General features: G+C 39.7%; 2 protein-coding genes across 2 annotated transcripts; one reads left to right on the forward strand and one right to left on the reverse strand.

Moving 5' to 3' along the window:
- Positions 1-2,738: 2,738 nt before the first annotated feature.
- Positions 2,739-6,083, forward strand: LOC102703538 (pyruvate dehydrogenase E1 component subunit beta-3, chloroplastic). Its single transcript, XM_040529334.1, has 4 exons — positions 2,739-2,905; positions 3,077-3,153; positions 3,267-3,304; positions 4,937-6,083. Exons 1-4 carry the CDS (start codon positions 2,815-2,817, stop codon positions 5,907-5,909), a joined length of 1,179 nt encoding a protein of 392 aa, XP_040385268.1. The 5' UTR covers positions 2,739-2,814; the 3' UTR covers positions 5,910-6,083.
- An 8,190-nt stretch (positions 6,084-14,273) lies between these two features.
- Positions 14,274-15,706, reverse strand: LOC121055952 (zinc finger protein 1-like). The gene has a single exon (XM_040529229.1). The coding sequence runs from the start codon at positions 15,133-15,135 to the stop codon at positions 14,551-14,553; it is 585 nt and encodes a 194-aa protein (XP_040385163.1). The 5' UTR covers positions 15,136-15,706; the 3' UTR covers positions 14,274-14,550.
- Between the last annotated feature and the right edge of the window lie 4,299 nt (positions 15,707-20,005).

Raw genomic sequence — 20,005 nt, forward strand, 5'->3', positions numbered from 1 at the left:
TACGTACTGCAAGGCCCAGATTAATTGATTTGTTTTTCACTAATCATGGAGTACAGGTGGCACTAAGTTGCTACAGATATTTAGGTCAAATCCAACCCTTGCAAATTAGCCATCAATTGCTACTAAATCTGCAGGGCACTATATGTATGTGACCAACCAACCAGCAGGTTTCTAGAATCTTCTTATCTTCTCTCCTTATCTTGATCACTATATTAATATGCATGGTCATGTTCATGGATTAATCAAACAAGAGGAAAGAGAGAAGAAACTAGATTTTCTGTTTGATGAACTTAGCAATTGCTTGCACTCACCTGTATGTTTATGTGGGAACCAGCCAAGCATAGTTTGTAAAATGCTCACCTAGCTAGATATGTGAAATTATAAAAGATTGGGGTAGATAGGAATCAAGCCTAGCTCAACTGATGAGAGGTAATATAATGTGGATGTATATATACATGACCAATTCCTCTTTACTCAAATTACCATTGGATGACTATTCTGTAAGATCATAGTCATAATCTATATTTTGTGATGAACAATTGGCTTGTAAATTGATAGAATTTGGTTTGGAAACTGATATGTGTTGGCGTGAGTGTGTGTGACTAATGTGGGTCAGGTTGCGATATCTGTGTCCAGATACGGTTTGTTTGTCTCTGTGTGTGCAGGTGACTTAAGGTCAACTGTGGTTAATGGCTGGTGAGGACCATGACTAGGTTCAGGGAAGAACTGAGGTCTGGATGGTCGGGATGCGGACCATGACTAAGTTCAGGGAGGAACCGAGGTCTGGATGGTCGAAATGCCATGTGACATGGTTGGAGTAGAGTCGTGATTCTCGGAGGTCAATATCAGTCAACGGCGGTGGGATCGTGACTAAGCTCAGGGAGAAGCTGAGGTCCGGACGATCAAGGATGCCGGATGACGATGTTGAATACGAGATGACACATGGTAGAGGAACACCGTGTGGGATGGAGTCGTAACGGGCTTCACATGTTGCATGTGTAAGCATCGAGAAAATCGCAAAGTAAATCGGATCAAGATCGGATGAGAAAAAGCGAAAAGGAGTTGGTACAGTAAAGTCGGGTTACTGTAGCCATGCGGGTTACTGTAGCACCTGTGCTGTTCATGTTCGGGTAGTGTAGCACGCGGGTACTGTAGCACTGAGGTTTGGTTTTGGGTTCTAATTGGAGATAATTTTGGAGATGAGTCCTACTAGGATAAGGAGTCTGATTCCTAGTCAGAAATATATTTTGTTGATATAAATAGGTACCGAGGGGTATGCCCTCGGTATGCTTTTGTAGATTTAGAATTAGAAAATTAGAGTTGAATAGTTGTTGATTCTAGATCAACAATTTTGAGAGGAGTGCTGTTGTTGCACTTTGTAAATACTAGTTGAAGCAATAAAGTTGAGAGCATTCAATCTATATATTCTGCTTTCATCTACCGGTATTTCTCTGGATCTCGACGATCTGATTGACGGCATAGGAGCAACGCGATCAAGTTAATCTCAGGAGCGGCGTAACCAGATTAGCGGCATAGGACGACGTTACCAGAGGTAATCGCAGGAGCGGCTAACCAGAGATAATCTTTTATTCCGCGAAAGATTTTTGGGTTTTGGTTTTCTCTACCATTCACCCCCTCTGGTAGGTCTGTTTAACTCTGTTTCGATCCTACATATTCGTCTGTATTAAATAGCTCTAGATGATATTATTTAGAAAAAAATATTATTTTACTCACCCGAACTATTTCACTAGAGCACCTAGGCCCTAAACTATTTGTTGGCTCATTTTACATCCATAACTATTGAAAACGGCTCACTTTACTATCTAACATTATTTCTATTTGCTGTTTTTCTATATTAGTCATAATTCACATTAAAATTTTGTCAGGATGATGATCTTTTAGAATTTTTCAAACTGTTTACATAGATTGAAAGCACTTTATATTGATTTAACCATCAATATTTTAAAGTTCAAGCAAATAGTCATGGAAAAATTGAAAATATTCTTGAACTTTGATAATAGTGTCATCTATGGCTCTAAAAATGTTCATATTAAAATACAACTTGTATTAATAATAGCAACAAAGAGGAATACTATGAAGCAGTGAAGTGAACTAGTTTTAATAGTAAGGGTAAAATAAGTCAAAAATGATTTAAGGGCTTAAGTGGTCCAATCAGTTAGTTTGGGAGAGTAAAATGTACTTTTTGCTATTATTAATAATTGTAACAACTATTTTCATTCGACATTTTGTGTCCATGTATTTATGCCACACTAGTAACACACCTAACATGCCATGCAATTGCAACATTCCAGGTCCATATGATTGGAGATGGGCCAGGAGGTTTAGGCCCATACAATTAGAGAGAGAGAGAAGAAATTCAGAAAGAAAAAGCCCAAGTCCATAGCAAAAGCCCAAAGCCCATACATTTAAGCAAGGCCTTATTAACCAGGCCTATAATGGGCCGACCCACCGAACGGGGCCAGGCCCATCCAAAAGAGCCCGTCGATGCAACCGAGGCTCCAAGCGCCCTACCCCCCTGCACCCGGTCCATGCACCGCTCCTCGTGATCTCCGCCTTCCACGTGCGCCCGCGCATGTCACCGGTGCATAGACCGCGTCCACCACGAGATTCTCCGCGGGATCGCCTCGTGCTCTCCGCCTCCCGCCCCCCCCCCCCTCGCTTCCTCCGCCGAAGTGCTCGCCGCCTTCGTGTATAAAAACACCCCCTCGCGCCGCCGCGCGCCGCCGCCGCCACCGTCGCCGGAATCCCGAGCTCTCTCGCCGTCGCGCGCGCGTGCTATATAGAGAGGTAGAAATGGCCGCCGCTGCCGCCGCCTCCTCGCTGCAGTACGCGCTGCACGGCGTCGGCGCCGCCTCCTCCGGCAAGCCCAGATCCGCGGTGCCAGGTACTGCTGCCCTCCTTGCTTCGTCTCTCTCTCTCTCTCTCTCTCTCTCTCTCTCTCTCTCTCTCTCTCTCTCTCTCTCTCTCTCTCTCTCTCTCTCTCCCCGCCGCTGCTTTGCCGTGCTGTGCGGAGGGAGAAGCGTGCTTACGGTTTTTTGTCCACACCTCGTTTCAGCGGCGAGGAGCGTGCGCGTGGCCGCCGCGGCCAGGAGGAGATCATGGGGCTCGGTGCGGGCGCGCGCCGCCGTTGCAGTTACGTGCCGGGTTCTTCCTCCTCTGCTTGTTCACTGGCGCTCCGTGCGTTGTATCCTTGCTGACTGACATGCTGTTCTCTTTTGTGGGGGAATTGGGGTGTGTGTTTGCAGGCGAATGCGGATGCGGCGGTGGAATCCAAGTCCGGCGGGTAATTTTCATCTCTTTTCCATTTTGTTTTCTCTTTCACGAAGAGGTTGGAAGAATATATGGACTTGCGGATTTATTCAGATTGGGCAAACAATTCAGTTTATTTTGGATGCAATCGTATAAGTGAAGCAGATTTCCCTACCCTAGATAGTGTTGACAGATACTAGTATGTTTCATCTGTGGATTATAGTACTTCACATGAACAGAACTAAGGAATTACTGGTTTTTGTGGCTGTAATGGATGCTGGTACCTGTCTGCAGTACTTCGTCTGAAACTTTATTTCTTTTCTGTGCACCTATGCTTTACCTTTGGTTGTAGTAAAATTTATTACTGATTTAGTTTCTGAGGCATGAACAGAGTTAGAAGCCTGAGAGTTTTTTTCCACTTAGTTAATTTATATACACATGTCTTTTATTATCTCCAAATTTGGAGGATAGCTGAGCAATTCAATGCTTAATATAGGCATGTAGCCAATTAATTGGACATTCTTCAGTAAAAAGAAGAGGCATGTAGCACATTTGCAGAAGAATACAATATTTGAAAAGTGAAATACGGAACTAATCCCTGGAATCCCAATACTAACAGTACAATTATGGCATTACATCATCTATTATTTTACGTTAGTGACCAGTTGCTTTGCCTTAATTTGAATTTGAACATCACACAAGACACATGTTTACACTGTTCTGTGTGGTAGATGAGGTCGTTGATCTTGAACTAGTCAGCACTTGGCAGAGGACATGAATGCTGTAGGTGCAATCCCATGTTTTGTGTTCTTGAATTGAATACATGTCCTGCATCAATATGTTACCTTAGGTATTCCTGTTACACTTAGACTTAGCTTGATTTACAACATATGATTTTTCTTGTATTCAACCTACGGTGCATCTGTGTTAAGAAGTTATAGGTGTGAATGTGGGAATAAATAAGATATCTTGTTAACATGGTAGGTCCATAAGGAATCGCTTCTGTGTAACTCAGCTGAATCCTGCCATCTTAATTTACCAGTTAGCAATCATTTTCACTTTGCCGGTTTCAAACTTCACAGGAAGGTCTCCTTTTGATGGGCTACCTGAAATCCTGGTCCACCCAAGTGGATTTGCTGGGGTTTTAGCCCGTTCGAATAAGCCCTGAAAGGGAAGTGCAAATTTATGGCAGCCAGAACTTGTCCTGAAATGCCTAGTAATGCTAAACAGTTGACTCTTTCCAGCTTGTAAATAGCCAAAAAAAAAAATGGAAATCACACTTTGTTTCTCCATCTACATGTTCTGTTAACTTACAGGTAAAAAGTAACCATTGTGTATGAAAATCATATGGACTCTTGTATGGTCTGTAGTTTCTTTTAAATTTGCTAAACAAAGTCTAATCTTGCCGAGGTAATCCAATCAGTGTACCCCAATTATCAACACTGGCCAACTGTAGTTTGTTTAAGTTTTTGCAAATAATTATAGCTGGTATACTGCTTGAAGAGTTGGTGAACAGGGTAACTTTTCTGCTTTAGATGGTACATTCCTTCTCTTACAACATTCTGCCTTATAAGAATGTAAAAGTTTTTAAGTGGGTTTTTATACAATACCATTTTCCCTATGTGTTCTGAAAGATGCCTGACTGCTTTAAGGTTTTGTTATGTAGGCATGAGGTTTTGTTGTTTGAGGCCCTTCGAGAAGCCTTGATAGAAGAGATGAAAGAAGACCCTACAGTTTGTGTATTTGGTGAAGATGTTGGTCACTATGGAGGTTCATATAAGGTGACGAAAGGCTTGGCTGAGATGTTTGGAGACCTTCGGGTTCTGGACACCCCTATTGCTGAGAATTCTTTCACGGGAATGGGAGTTGGAGCAGCAATGAAGGGGCTGAGGCCAATTGTTGAAGGCATGAACATGGGTTTTCTTCTCCTTGCCTACAATCAGATCTCAAACAATTGTGGTATGCTTCATTACACCTCAGGTGGCCAGTTCAAAATCCCGATTGTGATTCGAGGCCCAGGTGGTGTTGGTCGTCAGCTTGGTGCTGAGCATTCGCAACGTCTTGAATCATACTTCCAGTCTATTCCTGGGCTTCAAATGGTTGCTTGCTCTACTCCTTACAATGCTAAGGGCCTGATGAAAGCTGCCATAAGGAGTGAAAATCCTGTGGTGCTGTTCGAGCATGTCCTTCTGTACAACCTGAAGGAGAAGATTCCCGATGAAGAATACATCTGCTGCTTGGAGGAGGCCGAGATGGTACGCCCAGGTGAGCATGTGACCATCCTCACGTACTCTCGCATGAGGTACCATGTGATGCAGGCAGCAAAAACACTGGTGAACAAAGGGTACGATCCAGAGGTCATTGACATCAGGTCGCTGAAGCCATTCGATCTGCACACGATAGGAAACTCCATTAAGAAGACCCACCGTGTGCTTATTGTAGAAGAGTGCATGCGAACAGGTGGTATTGGCGCAAGCCTGAGGTCGGCCATCATTGACAACTTCTGGGACTACCTTGATGCCCCCATCATGTGCTTGTCATCGCAAGATGTACCAACGCCATATGCTGCAACTCTGGAGGATGCGACTGTTGTGCAGCCTGCCCAAATTGTGGCCGCTGTCGAGCAGATCTGCCAATAATTGAAATCTTAATGACATTGTTGAGCACCATGATTGGTGGATTCAGAAGCACTGTCCTTTATTTGTCTTGTCACGTAGTGACCTTCATTGTGCTGTAAACATTGTATTCTGTTTCTCCAACACTAAAGCTATACCCTTACCCATGCATATTATTGGTTTCTCTGTTCTTCCTGCAACAGTTGATGATCCGTGTTAATTCTTGTACTATATACTAGGGATTGCTTGCTTATTTGTTCTTAATCCAAAGTGTGTGACCACAAGCTGGTTACAAGGACATAGCCCCAGCTTCTCTTGTGCTGGTATCCCTGATGCCTGAGCTGATGCCATTTGCCAGCAGCATCTTGGATGACTATTTCTTGTGTTTATTCAGCTGTAGATGCCTTCTGTTTCATCATCATGGTATGTCTGACCTGTTCTCCCTTTCATGGTGGACGTGGCATTTGTTCCCGGCGTTGGATCGTCAGTCAGACGGCCGTCGTCGAGGCGCATGGCCACATCTGTCCAGAATCCAGCTGTGCTGCTGCTGCTGTTGCATATCCTAGTCCATGATGCTGCATCTACTTTTGCAAGGCCATGATCACAAAGATTCACAAGGCTACAGGAGGAAGAGGGAGCAGCTACCTCTGTTGGAGATGATGGGGATCGGTGCCAGTAGTTCCTGGCGACAGGAGGCAGTGGAGGACAGGCCAAAGATCGCATGCTGAAAACCAGAGATCCCTGCCCAGTTGATGCTGCTGCTAATGGCCATGGCGTCAATAGGACATGAAGGGCTCACTCATGGGGACGAAGGCCAAAATGGAGAAGACTACTACTGGTAAGTGATATGCATCATCCTGTCAACATTTCTATACTAGTACGTGCAGTTTCCTTTTCGGTTTTGATTCTTGGCAAAATCTGTTTGAAGGTACACGATGAGACATCTGACTCAGCTTCTTGGTAGCTTGTTGGGAAAAGGAACAGAAAAGAAAAAAAAGGCACAGTTCTTGCAGCAATAATTTTTCCAACTGGAGATTGTCATGTGCGATCTGATGCTACTGCTATCGCTTTCCGCACATATTGTACCATTGGAGTGTGTTATGCTGTCGTTTTTGGTCAATTATCATCATCATGAAACAAGGTATTACTTTTTCTACTTGTTAATTTTTTTTGTTCTGGTTTAATTTTGGTTTAAAGTTATCAAGCTTTGATCAACAAGGTTAGTCAAAATTACTTATTGACACTATACATTTGGAGTTTATGCTGAAGCTGGAGTATTTATTAAGGACATGCCGGAACCAGTAAAATTAAGAGTCTGATTGAATACAGCTGTTTGAGATATGCACTTGCCAATCGTTTCAATCCCAAGGTCCTGTGTTCAATTATCTGTATATTCACACTTTCTTCTCAATTATTCCGACACAAAGTATATTTTTCACCGATGATGAATTTCTATCCATTACTGAACTCTAGCAAAGTGAAATAAAAGGTTAATTGCATTCATTTCACTATAAATTTACATGTTTTAAAAAACACTATTATATTTGACTAACTGGAAAGATGCCTTTACTTCATGATTATTACGCCAATATGTTTAGAAAATCTTTTGGACCAAATTGCCCAATGTGTTGTCCTCCACTCCCTATTAAACGGTTGTCAAATGGTTCTAAATGCAGAGGTTAATTTGGTCCAAAATATTTCTAAGTGCATTGAAGGAGTATTTAGTGGCATATCTGGAATAATATGTCAATCCTCCAATTAGTTGAACACTAATAGTATTTTTTTTAAATGGATAAATTTATAAGGGCATGTATCTAATTAAAGGAAAACCAAAAATTAAGGAAGTTGGTGCACAAAATATCTGTGTGGAAAGCAGACAACTGCCAACTCAGCTGCCGTACGAAAGTTACTGAAGCAACAGAAATGCTATTTACCATATATAATAGCCGTACGTGAAATTGTGGTTGCAGGTACAATGTCTACGTGGACATATTATTTGCCATATCACACCTAATTTAATATTGCTAATGAAAAACAGATCGCAACAGATACTGTCATTGTGAGGTGGAGCCCTCTACTTATTAATGTGAATGGCACTGCCAAATTCCTGTAAAACTGTGAGGTGGAGCCCTCTACATCTTGCCCTAGAAAACTCCATTTTAGTTGATCATTGCTACAACTTTCTCTTCAAAAAAATAACAGTAATTTAGCCACTACTCCCTTCGTTTTGCAATATAAGACTTTCTAGTATTATTTGCTAATGAATCTAGACACATATATAAATTATATACATTCATCGATGAATGGATTTAAGTAAAACTAAAAAATCTTGCAATATGAAATAGAGACAGTAGTATTGATAGTAAAGTTATAAGTGCTTTTCAATATGACTTTAGTGAGCTAATTATAAAGGAATTAATACTGGTCTCCATTCCTTTAATACGTGTGTGATTCTGGTGTATGTGCATTGTAGCATGTTCGTCTCCTATGTAATCGAAAAAATAGCTGTAAAATTGGCCGACTAAAAAGTTTCTACTACACATGTAATGTACCATGTATACCCCCCCCCCTTAAAATATATATTATTTGATTTTATTTTCATGGCATTAGATATGTGATTTTTATTATAAAACTTTGTATTAGAAAAAAATAAAATATTATGAATGCAGTTTCAAGTTAAATTTACACGAATGTCTATTTAATTTACATGTCATTCTTATGTTTTGAAATTAAGTATTTTAAAAGTTAATAATGCTCAAAGTTTAATTAATCTGATCCTAAAATATTTATTACAAGTAGAGCAATACATTCATTGTTCCTTGGGTAAAAGGAAACAATAATTTGGAGATTGTTATTCTTGGGGAACTTTCTTTTTCTTAGATGAGACTTTTCTTCTCTTTATCACCTCCGTTTATTAAAAATAAGAAATTGCAAGAGTGTTTGTTTGGATTAATCCCAAAATCTCTTATATCTAAGGATAGATAGCACTTCATCCATCCCAAAAATAACCATTTCTAAAATTAGTTGCAGGGTTTAAGAAGGTGCGTAAGAATGATTGGAGGATAAACTATGATTGGTTGAGAAGAAAATATTATGCAAAAAATAAATAAATAGTAACAGTGATTGGTTGAGACGAGAATACATAATACCTTTATTTTAAAACAAAGGATAGGTGCCCTCCCATCCGTATCTTGCCTGTATCTTGTAATGTCTTAATTTTCACAGCAGCAACAGTGACCTGCAGCACACATACACTACTACTATGAGGCAGCAGCAGGAGCCACAGAGAATGGGGCCGTTCCCTGGGAGATAGATGCTGCTGCGTCCATATGTGGATGCCAACTGGAACTGGAGGAGCAGCACAAGGAGACAAATGCCTTTTATTTACTGTATTTTTGGATCACAGAGAGAGAGAGGGCCCAAGACAAAATATTTTTATAAATATTTTTATACAAAAAACAAACGCATCTGTCCACCACTTTCACATTCCTCGATTGGCATGCCGGAGGAAACGACAGTAAATAAAAATCTTTACTTGAGAATTTAATTTAATTACTCTTCGACACAGTTATTTCTTGGGTGGGTGGTGAGGAACACTGTGGCCATACTATTCGGTTGGTTTATTAACCCATACGAAAAATATGTTACAGTGGATTAATATATGATTAATTAATTATTAGTTATTCTAAGAGAGTATGGAGTACGCGTGAAAGACGAGATAGTTTGGATTAGTGGGAAGAGTAGCGAACACCACCAATATCATATATTGTCCTTAGCATATAAGGCAAGTACCGAAAGATAATATATAGCATATAAGAGTAAATACACTAAGATAACACCCTAGCATATAATAGCAAGTACAAAGTGCCCTATAAGATGATAGAAAATAAAAACAGCTATAAATTTGTATCTAGCTACAAGAACAAACTCTACGTGTGAGAGAAAGATGGAGTATAAGAACAGTAACATCATCATATTTGTGTTTATGCAGAGAAAAGAAAATAAAAGCGACTATCTATAGTCGTCAAATGTAACACTGACTCTGACAAACTCTAAGTCAGAGAGAAAAGGTGAACCAAATATTAATGATACAGTATATAACTATGGTTAATTATTGTATTGCATGACTATTAATTGGTTATAAGTTATGTATTATTTTTTTATAGAGCTACTACTAATTAACTGCACTAGCTATTGCCCTTGCTATAAGTGAATGTAGACTACTACTATCTCATTTAACCAGTGCTCTTTATTTTTTTTACCCGCTATTTCCCTTAACCATCTTTTCATACCCCTTATTTAACAAAGGATAATATAATATTTTTCATTCTTTCTTAATCTTTTAAAATAACCTTGAATCCCTTATATTATGAAACAGAAAGAACAGATAGTCCCATGATGGTTCAGTTGGGATACAGACCATTGCAAGTTATAAATCTGATAAGCTTTTAGTAAACTAGATCATGGTGATATATCCACTTTATATGTAATTAGAGTATGTATAAATGGCGAATGAAAATTGCATTAGGACTTTCTTTGAAACAAAGAAATTCTTGCAAAACCCTACTCCTATAAACCTTCCTGTGCTCCCATGGATCAGTTAACTTAATTAATTAGCAGTAACATGGTTTGTATGGCATTTGGTAGCCTCTTTGGAGCATACCCATGAATGCATCGGATTATTGGTTTTGTAATTACCAAATATATCATAGTGCACGTGAACAAAAATTAAATAATGCAACTACAAGACCTCTGGCCAGCCATGTGCCCTGTCACATTCCTCAATTGGCATGTCGGAGGAAATCACAGTAAGAAAACTTTACTTCTCTGATACAGTTATTTCTTGGTGGGTGGCAAACATTATATCAGTGAAGGACACTCGCCAGATACTACTTCCGCCCCCATAACATAATATAAAGATCCACTTACTCAAATTTTATCTAACTCCCAAAGTATCCATACTTTGCAAAAGTACATCAAATGTTTCATATATTCTTTGAGAGAGGTAAATTTATATTTTAGAGATAAAATAAGATATTAATAACATGTAGAAAGACTATTTTTTAACGCTAAAGGACATGGAGTAGTTGATAAATAAAACAAGATTTATGGTGGTGTGGCAGATTCACTTATCACCATCATTGCCTTTAAATTCTTTTTAAAGGAGTATAGAAAATATATGAAATTGTAGAGTACTCCGTTCTAGAAAAATGGATTTCTAATCCTAATGCATCATTAATACGGATAATACAAACAAAATAGCCTTGTTAATTATAAAAGCAATATTGGTTGATGGGTAGATGTTGACGGGATGAAATTACTTGATTTGTGCACCGATGGTAGGTGACATTGTAAGATTGATTTATTTTGGACCAACGTTTAAATTCTAGGAGTTGATTTATTTTAAGATAAGTAGTACTAAATCAGCATTTCCTACTGTTAAAATAAAATAAATTATACTACATTCATCCTAAAACAAGTGCATTAATTTCTGCTTCTCAAACTTTGTCACACAAGTGTATTTGTGAAATACTAGTTGTCCTATCAACATCTCTTATTCAAATATCTTTACCCCCTATCACTCTTTTACTCTCGATCCTTCCTGCTACCGCCGTCCTATAATAACTTTATTTTTCGTTTTTCCGTGTCCAACGTTTGACCATTCGTCTTATTTGAAAATTTTATAAAAAACTTAAAAAAATTAGTCACGTATAAATTAGTATTCATGTTTTATCATCTAGTAAGAATAAAAATATTAATCGCAAAAAATTTTAAATAAGACGAAGAGTCAAAACATTATATAAAAAAATGAAAAATGATCTCATTTCGGGATAGAGGTAGTATTCAATAAGGGACATTTAGGATATTCCTCTTACTACCTTTCAAACCTAAAAATGCATTTAATATGGGGCGAGAAGTGATATTTCTTAAAGTAAATATAAAATTACATTTTTCGTGAAATATATTACCTATCTTTTTTTTCTATGTAATATTTACCTTAGTTTGATCTTATCTGTGGTTAGACATTTAGGTTTGATCGTTCCTTAATACTACTTCTGTCCCCATAATATAGTGTATTCTAACTATTCACTTATAATTTTTGATCATTCGTCTTATTCAAAATTTAGTGCGAATATAAAAATTTATAAGTAATACTTAAACTACTTTTAACAATAAAGAAAATAATAAACAAAATAAGTAATATTTTTAATTTTTTTTAATAAGACGAATAGTCAAATATTGCAAACAGAAAATCAAAATCCCATGTAATATGGGACGAAGGGAGTACTAGAATTCGGAGAGGTAGTTTTTAAGTAAACTATGCGTAAACTAGACCATGTATGAATGGCTAATGAAAGTTATATTAAGGATTCTTTAAAACAGAAATTCTTACAAAATCCTACTCCTATAAAAACTTGCTGTTCTCCGAAGTAGCCTTCGTATTATTGGTTTTGTAATTAGCAAACCTCTCATAGTACACGTGAACTAAATATTAAAAAAAAATGCAACCACATATAATTGGAGCTATGACAACTGCCAAAGTACTGTCTCTTTTTTCAATTCAATATAGCTCCTGTTATCCCCGTTGCTATGTCCAGAAAGTTATCCCCGTTGCTATGTCCAGAAAGATTGATAGGGTTTAGGGTCATTAGGAAAAGGATATAGGGAAGAGTTTTGAAAGAAATGTTAAATAGTGTTAACTGAGCCGGCGCTCGTGTCATAAATATTTCTTCCAAAAACTTTTCTCAAAAATAATATATCAAATCTTTGGACATCTAAATAAAGCATTAAATATATATATGAACATTAAAACTAATTACACAGTTATGGAGAAAATCGTGAGACGAATCTTTTGAGCCTAAGTAGTACATGATTAACCATAAGTGCTACAGTAACCAATATGTGCTAATGACGGATTAATTAGACTCAAAAAATTCGTCCCGTGGTTTTCAGGCGGAATCTAAAATTTGTTTTATAATTAGACCACGTTTAATACTTCAAATTTGTAACCGTACGTGTTGATGTGACATCTCTTCCAAAATTTTTTGCTAACTAAACACAGCCTAAGAAACCTTGTACTCCCTCCGTTGTACGATGATTATAATACAAATATTTTTTCTCTATTCCATAATATAATAATTCCATGCAAACCTGCATTAACTAGTCCATATTTTTCTCTAAATTTGATTTATTTTAAAATTATTCACCATTAACCACATTATATATATATATATATACACGCATACATGTAACTAGGTAATCTAAACGAGGAAGTGATTATAACTCTATACTAGTATTTGTGTTAGTAATAGTTACGCTTTATATTATGGGACGGAGAGAGTAATATGTAATAAGAATTTTGCATATCCCTTTCTTTCGGCAGAGAAGAAACACAAACAAAACCAATGGAATCTATCAATCTGTGTAGGACCATTGTGTCACTAAATAAATGGGGCTTTATGATACCATCTCTTGAATTTCATATAAAACTCAATTTAATTAGGTTTTTTTTACCATCCTTAAGAAGTACCTTAAGATACTAAAAATTTTAGATCAAAATTCTAGTATCTTAATGTACATTTGATACTAATTTTTTTAAAAAAATATGATATCTCGAGATATTTTTTTATAGAGGTAAAAAAGCTCGTTCAATTAAGTTTCCAACACCCAACTGAAAAGCATAAGGTGCATGTGTTCTCGTTCAAGCACACACTTAAATTATTACACTGTTTATGAAAGCAAACAGGACTTGAGAGGAGTGAATGAAGGTATTGAAAGGGATTTGTCACGTCAAAATAATTGATACTGATTTCCAGCTACCAGCAAACACAGGTCGATCTCAGCACAGAACTCAAAAACAAAAAAAAAAAAAAAAAATCGAGCCCTACACATGGATAATATGGAATTCTGGATCTTGTGAGGCAAATGGCAGCAGATGGTAGCAAAAGGCCTTGTACAATCCAGACAAATCTTGCGGTTTGATCAGCAAGTGGAGATAACAACAAAATCCCGGAGTTTTATGCATATATATATTTCTTCAGCGTTTTGGCAGTTAGAGCTAATTCATCCATAGCAATCCTTGCAATTAGTCTAATCAAGTCATCACTGAATTAGCCTTTCATTGTTCATCAGTTCTCACCTGCAAACCTTAATGTTCAGGGATGTAACCCTCTTGCTGATCATCGTCAGATGCATATATTTGAAGATAAAGAAACCGTATCCTATCTTTTCTTTTTTTTCTTCGAACACGTAAAAGATTTATACGTAAATATATGCATATATGATCTAAATCCCAGCTAACATCATCAAATCAGAGGGGTTATAGTTAATTAGGAACACAGCAAAGGCATATATGCATTTGTGCGCAAGGGTGCAACACCTGTGATCGAGGCAACTGATTAATCACTTAATTTACAATAGCCACTGGTTTATTCTTAATTGTACATCTAGTAGAAAAGACATGCGTGGCCGCTCTCGAGAGAGAAGAAGACGACGACGACGAAGAAAGAAAAAGGAAAGAAAGAAAGAAAGTAAAAGAAGGAAGACGACGAGGAGGAAGAAAGAAGAAGAGAAGAATCTCCGAAGCACAAATCAAAGCAGTACCTACCTCGATCATCATCTCAGCTCAGCTCAGTCTCAGCATGAGCAACTACCAACTAGCTAGCTAGAGCTTCAGGTTGAGATCAACCTGCCTCTGCTGGTGGCTGCCAGTCTCTCTTTGCCTTTGCCGCCGCACCACCGAGCTGCCACCGCCATCGACAACGACGAGGACAGCGCTGCCACCGTCCACGGTGTAACGCGGCGCCGGCGCAGCCAAAGTGGCAAGGTCGTCGGCGGCGGCGGTGACATGGGAGCCTGCTTGGTGGTGAGGCCGGCAGGAGTGCATCGCCATGGCGGACATTTGATGGGTCGGCATGCCGGCCATGTCAGGGATGGCCGGCGCCGTTGCCGGTGCGGCGGCGGCGGCGGCGGCGGGGAGGTAGAGGTGGGCGTTCCACCCGACGCTCCTCTCCTTCTTGTGTGCGTTCTGGTGCCCACCTAGCGCCTGGGACTTGAGAAACTTCTTGTTGCAGAAGAGGCAAGGGAAGAGCCTGACACCACCATTGCCACCACCTCTTGCTCTGTTGTCGCCGCCGCCACCGCTGGCCGGAGGAGAGGAAGGCGGCGGCGATCTGGAGCCCAGCGTCAGAGACAGGTCGACGACGAAGCCGTCTTCTTCGACGATGTGAAGAGAAGAGGTGTCCTCCATTAACCAGAGAGGCAAAACAAAGCCCTTGTAGGTAATTTGATCACCTTGTGCTGGCACTTGTCAAATGAGATGGTGGTGGTGCTTCCATGAACTGAGCTGAGCTCAGCTGTGTGTGTGAGCAATGGATGACGATGAGTGAGTGATCAAGTGAGGAAGGAGGCTGTTTATAGGTGGGTGGATGGACAAGGGAGCTTCAGCAGAAATGGGAAGCCACCATCCCTAAATCTGGAGTTGCATAATTGCAAGTGTGTACTAGGTCCAGAGACCCACTGGGGGCCCCGGCCATGGCCATAGCCATAGCAAGGGAGGAAGACGACAGGGAGAGTTTGGTGCTTAGTAGTCTCTCACCAAAAAGGGGCAAGCTATAGCTCTCTCAAGATCATTGGTACAGAGAGTCAGAGATTATAGTTGGTGACCTGATCAATATCATGTGTCATGTTGTACCTAGCTAGGGCATGTGTTGCATCTCTGATGCATTCCATGTCTTTGCAGAAATTCAGTGGTTGTTTAGATACAGGGACTTTTAGTCCATTGTTACATCGGATATTTGGATATTAATTAGGAGTATTATATATAGACCGATAACAAAACTATTTGTACAAATAAAGGCTATTTCATTAAACAATTTTTTAAACCTAATTAATCTACCATTAGCAAATGTTTACTGTAGCATCACATTCGTTAATCATGTACTAATTAGGCCCAATAGATTCGTCTCGCGAAATAGTCCAGAGCATAAGGTGGATTTTATTAATAGTTTATATTTATATTTAATACTTCTAATTAGTGTCCAAACATTTGATATGACAAGGACTTTAAAAAAAAGTTAATGGGAAAGAAACATGCCCTTAATAGCATTGCCTTGACCACACAAGACACTCAAGAGATACACCATTCAAAGTATGTAGAGCTCTCTCTCATGTTGGTCAATTATAGTCGTCTAGTAAATGACATGGACACAATCAAGTCATCTTAATTAGGAAATGGTTAGCAGGTATAATGTTGAGTTTCAGCTAAAGGAATTAATTTAGAATGTTGTCACACCAGCCAATGCCCAATTCTGTGTTTTAAGGAAGCATAGGGTGTACTATTAGTGTTATATGATTATACTATGACGTGAAGGAGGATGGTCCACGTCATTGTAGAATCTATATATAGATCATGCTGTCATTCATGGAAACATCTCACAAGAGTTTGTACAAATAAGTAGATATTTGGCCAGATTAAAAAGGCAGTTCATGCATGGTGTGGATCCCATGCATATGTTTGTGTTGTGAACAACTTGCCCTAAAATTATGTATTAAAGCTAGTACTCGTGCATTAAGTAAGAGTGAACAGTGGCAGTAACAAGACAAAACGGTCGACAGAAGAAGGCAGTACTAGTACTAGTAACCAGAAAGATTGATGGGGAAAATTGAAAGGTGATCGTCGTATGTGAAGAAAGGGAAGAAGCTAGAACACCAATCCCAGCTGCTACTAGCTACTAGTATATACTAATCTTTTTCCTTTCACCTTTCATGTCCATGTCCATGTGGAGCCAAGATAGATAGGAGAGGGTCTCTGAATCTCTGATTGGTCAGGGGGCAAAATACCAAGGAACACGTGCAAGCGTGCAAGACAGGAGTACGTCGGTACATAATAAGTATACAGGAGCAGAAGAGGAGCCTCACTCCCTTCGGGTAAGGGCTCCCATAGTACTTCTACGTGACGAGGAGGTCTAGCTCGCCACGTATGAGCTGGTCTGTCAGGTCGGCGGGGACCGTGCCGAGGCAAGGCCGGCCACCACCCCTAATGCGTTGCTGGCCCCAGATCCGCACGCGGACACAGGCACCGTCGAGCTCCTCCGTCCCTGATGCGTCGCCACACCCAAGATCCACTGGCGACCGCCGCTGGGGTGCTCTGCTACCGCCGAGATCCCCCGCCCACCCGACGCGCCGCCGCTTCCCAGATCCGCCACGTCGCCACGGGGATGCGGCCGCCGCTAGGGTCCACTACCATCCCGCCGCGCCGCCGAGCTCCTCCGTCGACCGCTACCTTCGGGAGAGAGGGGAGGGAGGAAGAGAGCCGGTAGAGGGAGAGAGAGGGGTAAGAAAAGGAATAAAAGATAAAAGGTGGGACCCACTCGTAGCTCCATGTATTATGGAGTGTGTAGCTCCATCCTACATGACACTTATCTTTTTTCTGAGACAGCGGCTTAGATAGCACATGCCCTAAAGGACCAACAAAACCTTGTGAAACCTTACTACTACTACTACCAATAATCAAACTCACTACTGTTGCTGCTATTGCATTTGGTACCCCCTTGGCCACTTGTCTGAGTTGCCTCTGTGACAGGGGCCCTTTGCACATGCTCCTTTCAACATCAGCCATGATATGCTACGGTTTTGAGCTAGTTACACATACCAGATCAAGAATATGGAGACAATGACAGCACAATGTTTTTACCTCCGAAGCTGAGATTGCTTGTTGTTACGCAAGAAAGTCACACTCTCTGTGGATTTCTGTTAGTTATCTCCGTGTTAATGGGGTTTTAATTATGATTGCCGCCTCAATTTTCCCACTGAGTTAAGGTCTGTCAGGCAAGTAGTAGTTCTCTAAAGTATCAAAATTCTGGGGAGGATTTGGAGTGATGGGACTCGCCAAAAAGGATTTCGAGTGATGGAGAAAGAGGGTATGTGGATGGATAAATGCAAGTTGAAGATATAAAGAGGAGGAAATGTTTCGTACACCGATGCATGCCATAGTATGGAAGCCGTTTTTTAGCAAACAGGTACATATTCACTCGTTGCTTGTATGCTATCTAAATAGTCATAAAAAATATAAAAAAATTAATAAGATAGATAAATATGAGTTATATCACTCCACAAACATACAAGTTTAAATTCAATTTCTACATGTTGTAGCAAAAATAACAAAAACAATTATGAATATGTGTATACTTGGTTTAAGTTTGTTTTTTTTCTACAACTTATAAAAAAGTTGAATTTAAATTTGCATGTTTGTGAAGTGATATAACTCATATTAATCTATCTTGTCAAATTTTTTCATATTTTTTATGATTATTTATATAGCATGCAACACATGGGTGGATGTCCACCCTGCGCTAAAAAACTGTTTCGCGCCGCAGTACAACTCTTTGGATGTTCCCTAATTTGTCTACTCGTCCTTTTCTCCAGGGCGTCTACCTATCTATCTTTATTCCTTTAGGCAGTTGTTCATGTGTCAACTACTAGTGGAGTTTGTCATCCTGTAGTTCAGCATCCACATGATATGCAGTGTATGTGCCTAGATGCCCAGGACCTACCAGTTAAAAAGGACTAGTTAGTACAGGGGTGGTAATTGGTCTAACTATTGGCCTAACTATTTTGCCTATAAAATTTAAGGGTTGGGTTTAAAACGGGTTAAAAATAAAATTGTATAGAGTTTTTAGCTAAAATTTTTCTAAAAATTAAATAGGATTGTGAAAGAACCCATGGCTCGTTCCCACGCCTAGTTTGTACTATCAATATTGCTAACCCAGCTTTGGAGGAGAGAATAAAAGCATACAGATCATGTGGCTTGCCTTGTCTCTGCCCCCAAGCAGTACCAAAAAAAAAAAAGAAGGATGGTGATTGATTTCCTTCAAGAGAGAAAAAAGAGAGCTTTCAAGAACTCTTTCTAGTTGGGCATCCCCACATCACCTATCATTTTTTCGTTGGTGCCAACTAACTTTGGGTAGCCTCTGAATTCTGGGATTTTGACCGATCTAATAAATGGTGCAAACAACATATAGTCTAGCTTTTTTTTTTTTTGGCTACAATAGCAACCAATCTTTGTCATGGAACTAATTAACCGATCAAGCTCCTTTTACTGGGTATTTGCAATATAAATTGAAGGAAATAAATGGAGTCAAAATGTTTGTTTACTCATACCTGTTGCCGCAGCCAGGAACAGAACTGAACTGTGGCAGTCCTTCTTGTACCCAACAACTTTGGCAGACATGGACACCAATATGACCTTGAATTGACAATGATAGTTGCCCAACTGGACAAAAGTGGGAGATTAATATATGTGCAATCGGGTGAAAACTCCCCAGAACAATCATGTCGTCGTCTATTCATGCTGATACAGCTGAAGATCCTGTCTGAGCAAGCCAACACCAAGCCAAACGCACACACCTGCTACAGTTCCTTCCTACTGCAAATCTTGGGCTGAGCAATTTCAATTTGCCATCACGTTTTCAGACAGTTGATCAACTGGTGCCTTGCCAGGAACCGTCGCTGTAAAAAGGTCTTGAGCTAGCTGAAAATAGGCAGTAGCATTACCAGGCTTAAAGGAGAGCAACCCTGTCATGAACCCCACCAAAGATGCCCATTAGTGTGTACTGAGATCTCATTAGGGCTGAAGTGATGATTCACAGGCAGCTAGTGTACAGCAACAGTAGTAATTCACCAGGCCATCTACCCAGTAGTAGTCAATTACAAACTCGAGCCCTTGATTTGATGAGCTTTCAATGACCAAAGTGACATAGATCTAACTCAGATGCATAATTTATTTGTAGGGTCCCTTCTTGTGGACTGACAACAAGCTGTTCAAATGACTACTGATGAACATCTCTTGCTCGTGGCAGGAGACTAGCGTTCATGTGCGCATTGGACCAAGGATGACCACACAACTCAAACGATGATGCTGAAAGACGGTACCTGCAGAAAACATATGTGGGCTCAGAAGCCATTAAGTTCTATAGGGGTAGCAAAACAAGAGAAAGGAGAAATAAAAGGCACAACAGTAATGCCATTTTTACCAGCAAGGTACGTTAACAATTAGCAGAGAAAATGCACAGAAAATATTAAATTCAAAAAGACAACAAACCCAGGATTATCTTGCTTGA

This window comes from Oryza brachyantha, chromosome 12, assembly GCF_000231095.2.
Source record: "Oryza brachyantha chromosome 12, ObraRS2, whole genome shotgun sequence".
In the NCBI taxonomy this organism is placed as follows: Eukaryota; Viridiplantae; Streptophyta; class Magnoliopsida; order Poales; family Poaceae; genus Oryza; species Oryza brachyantha.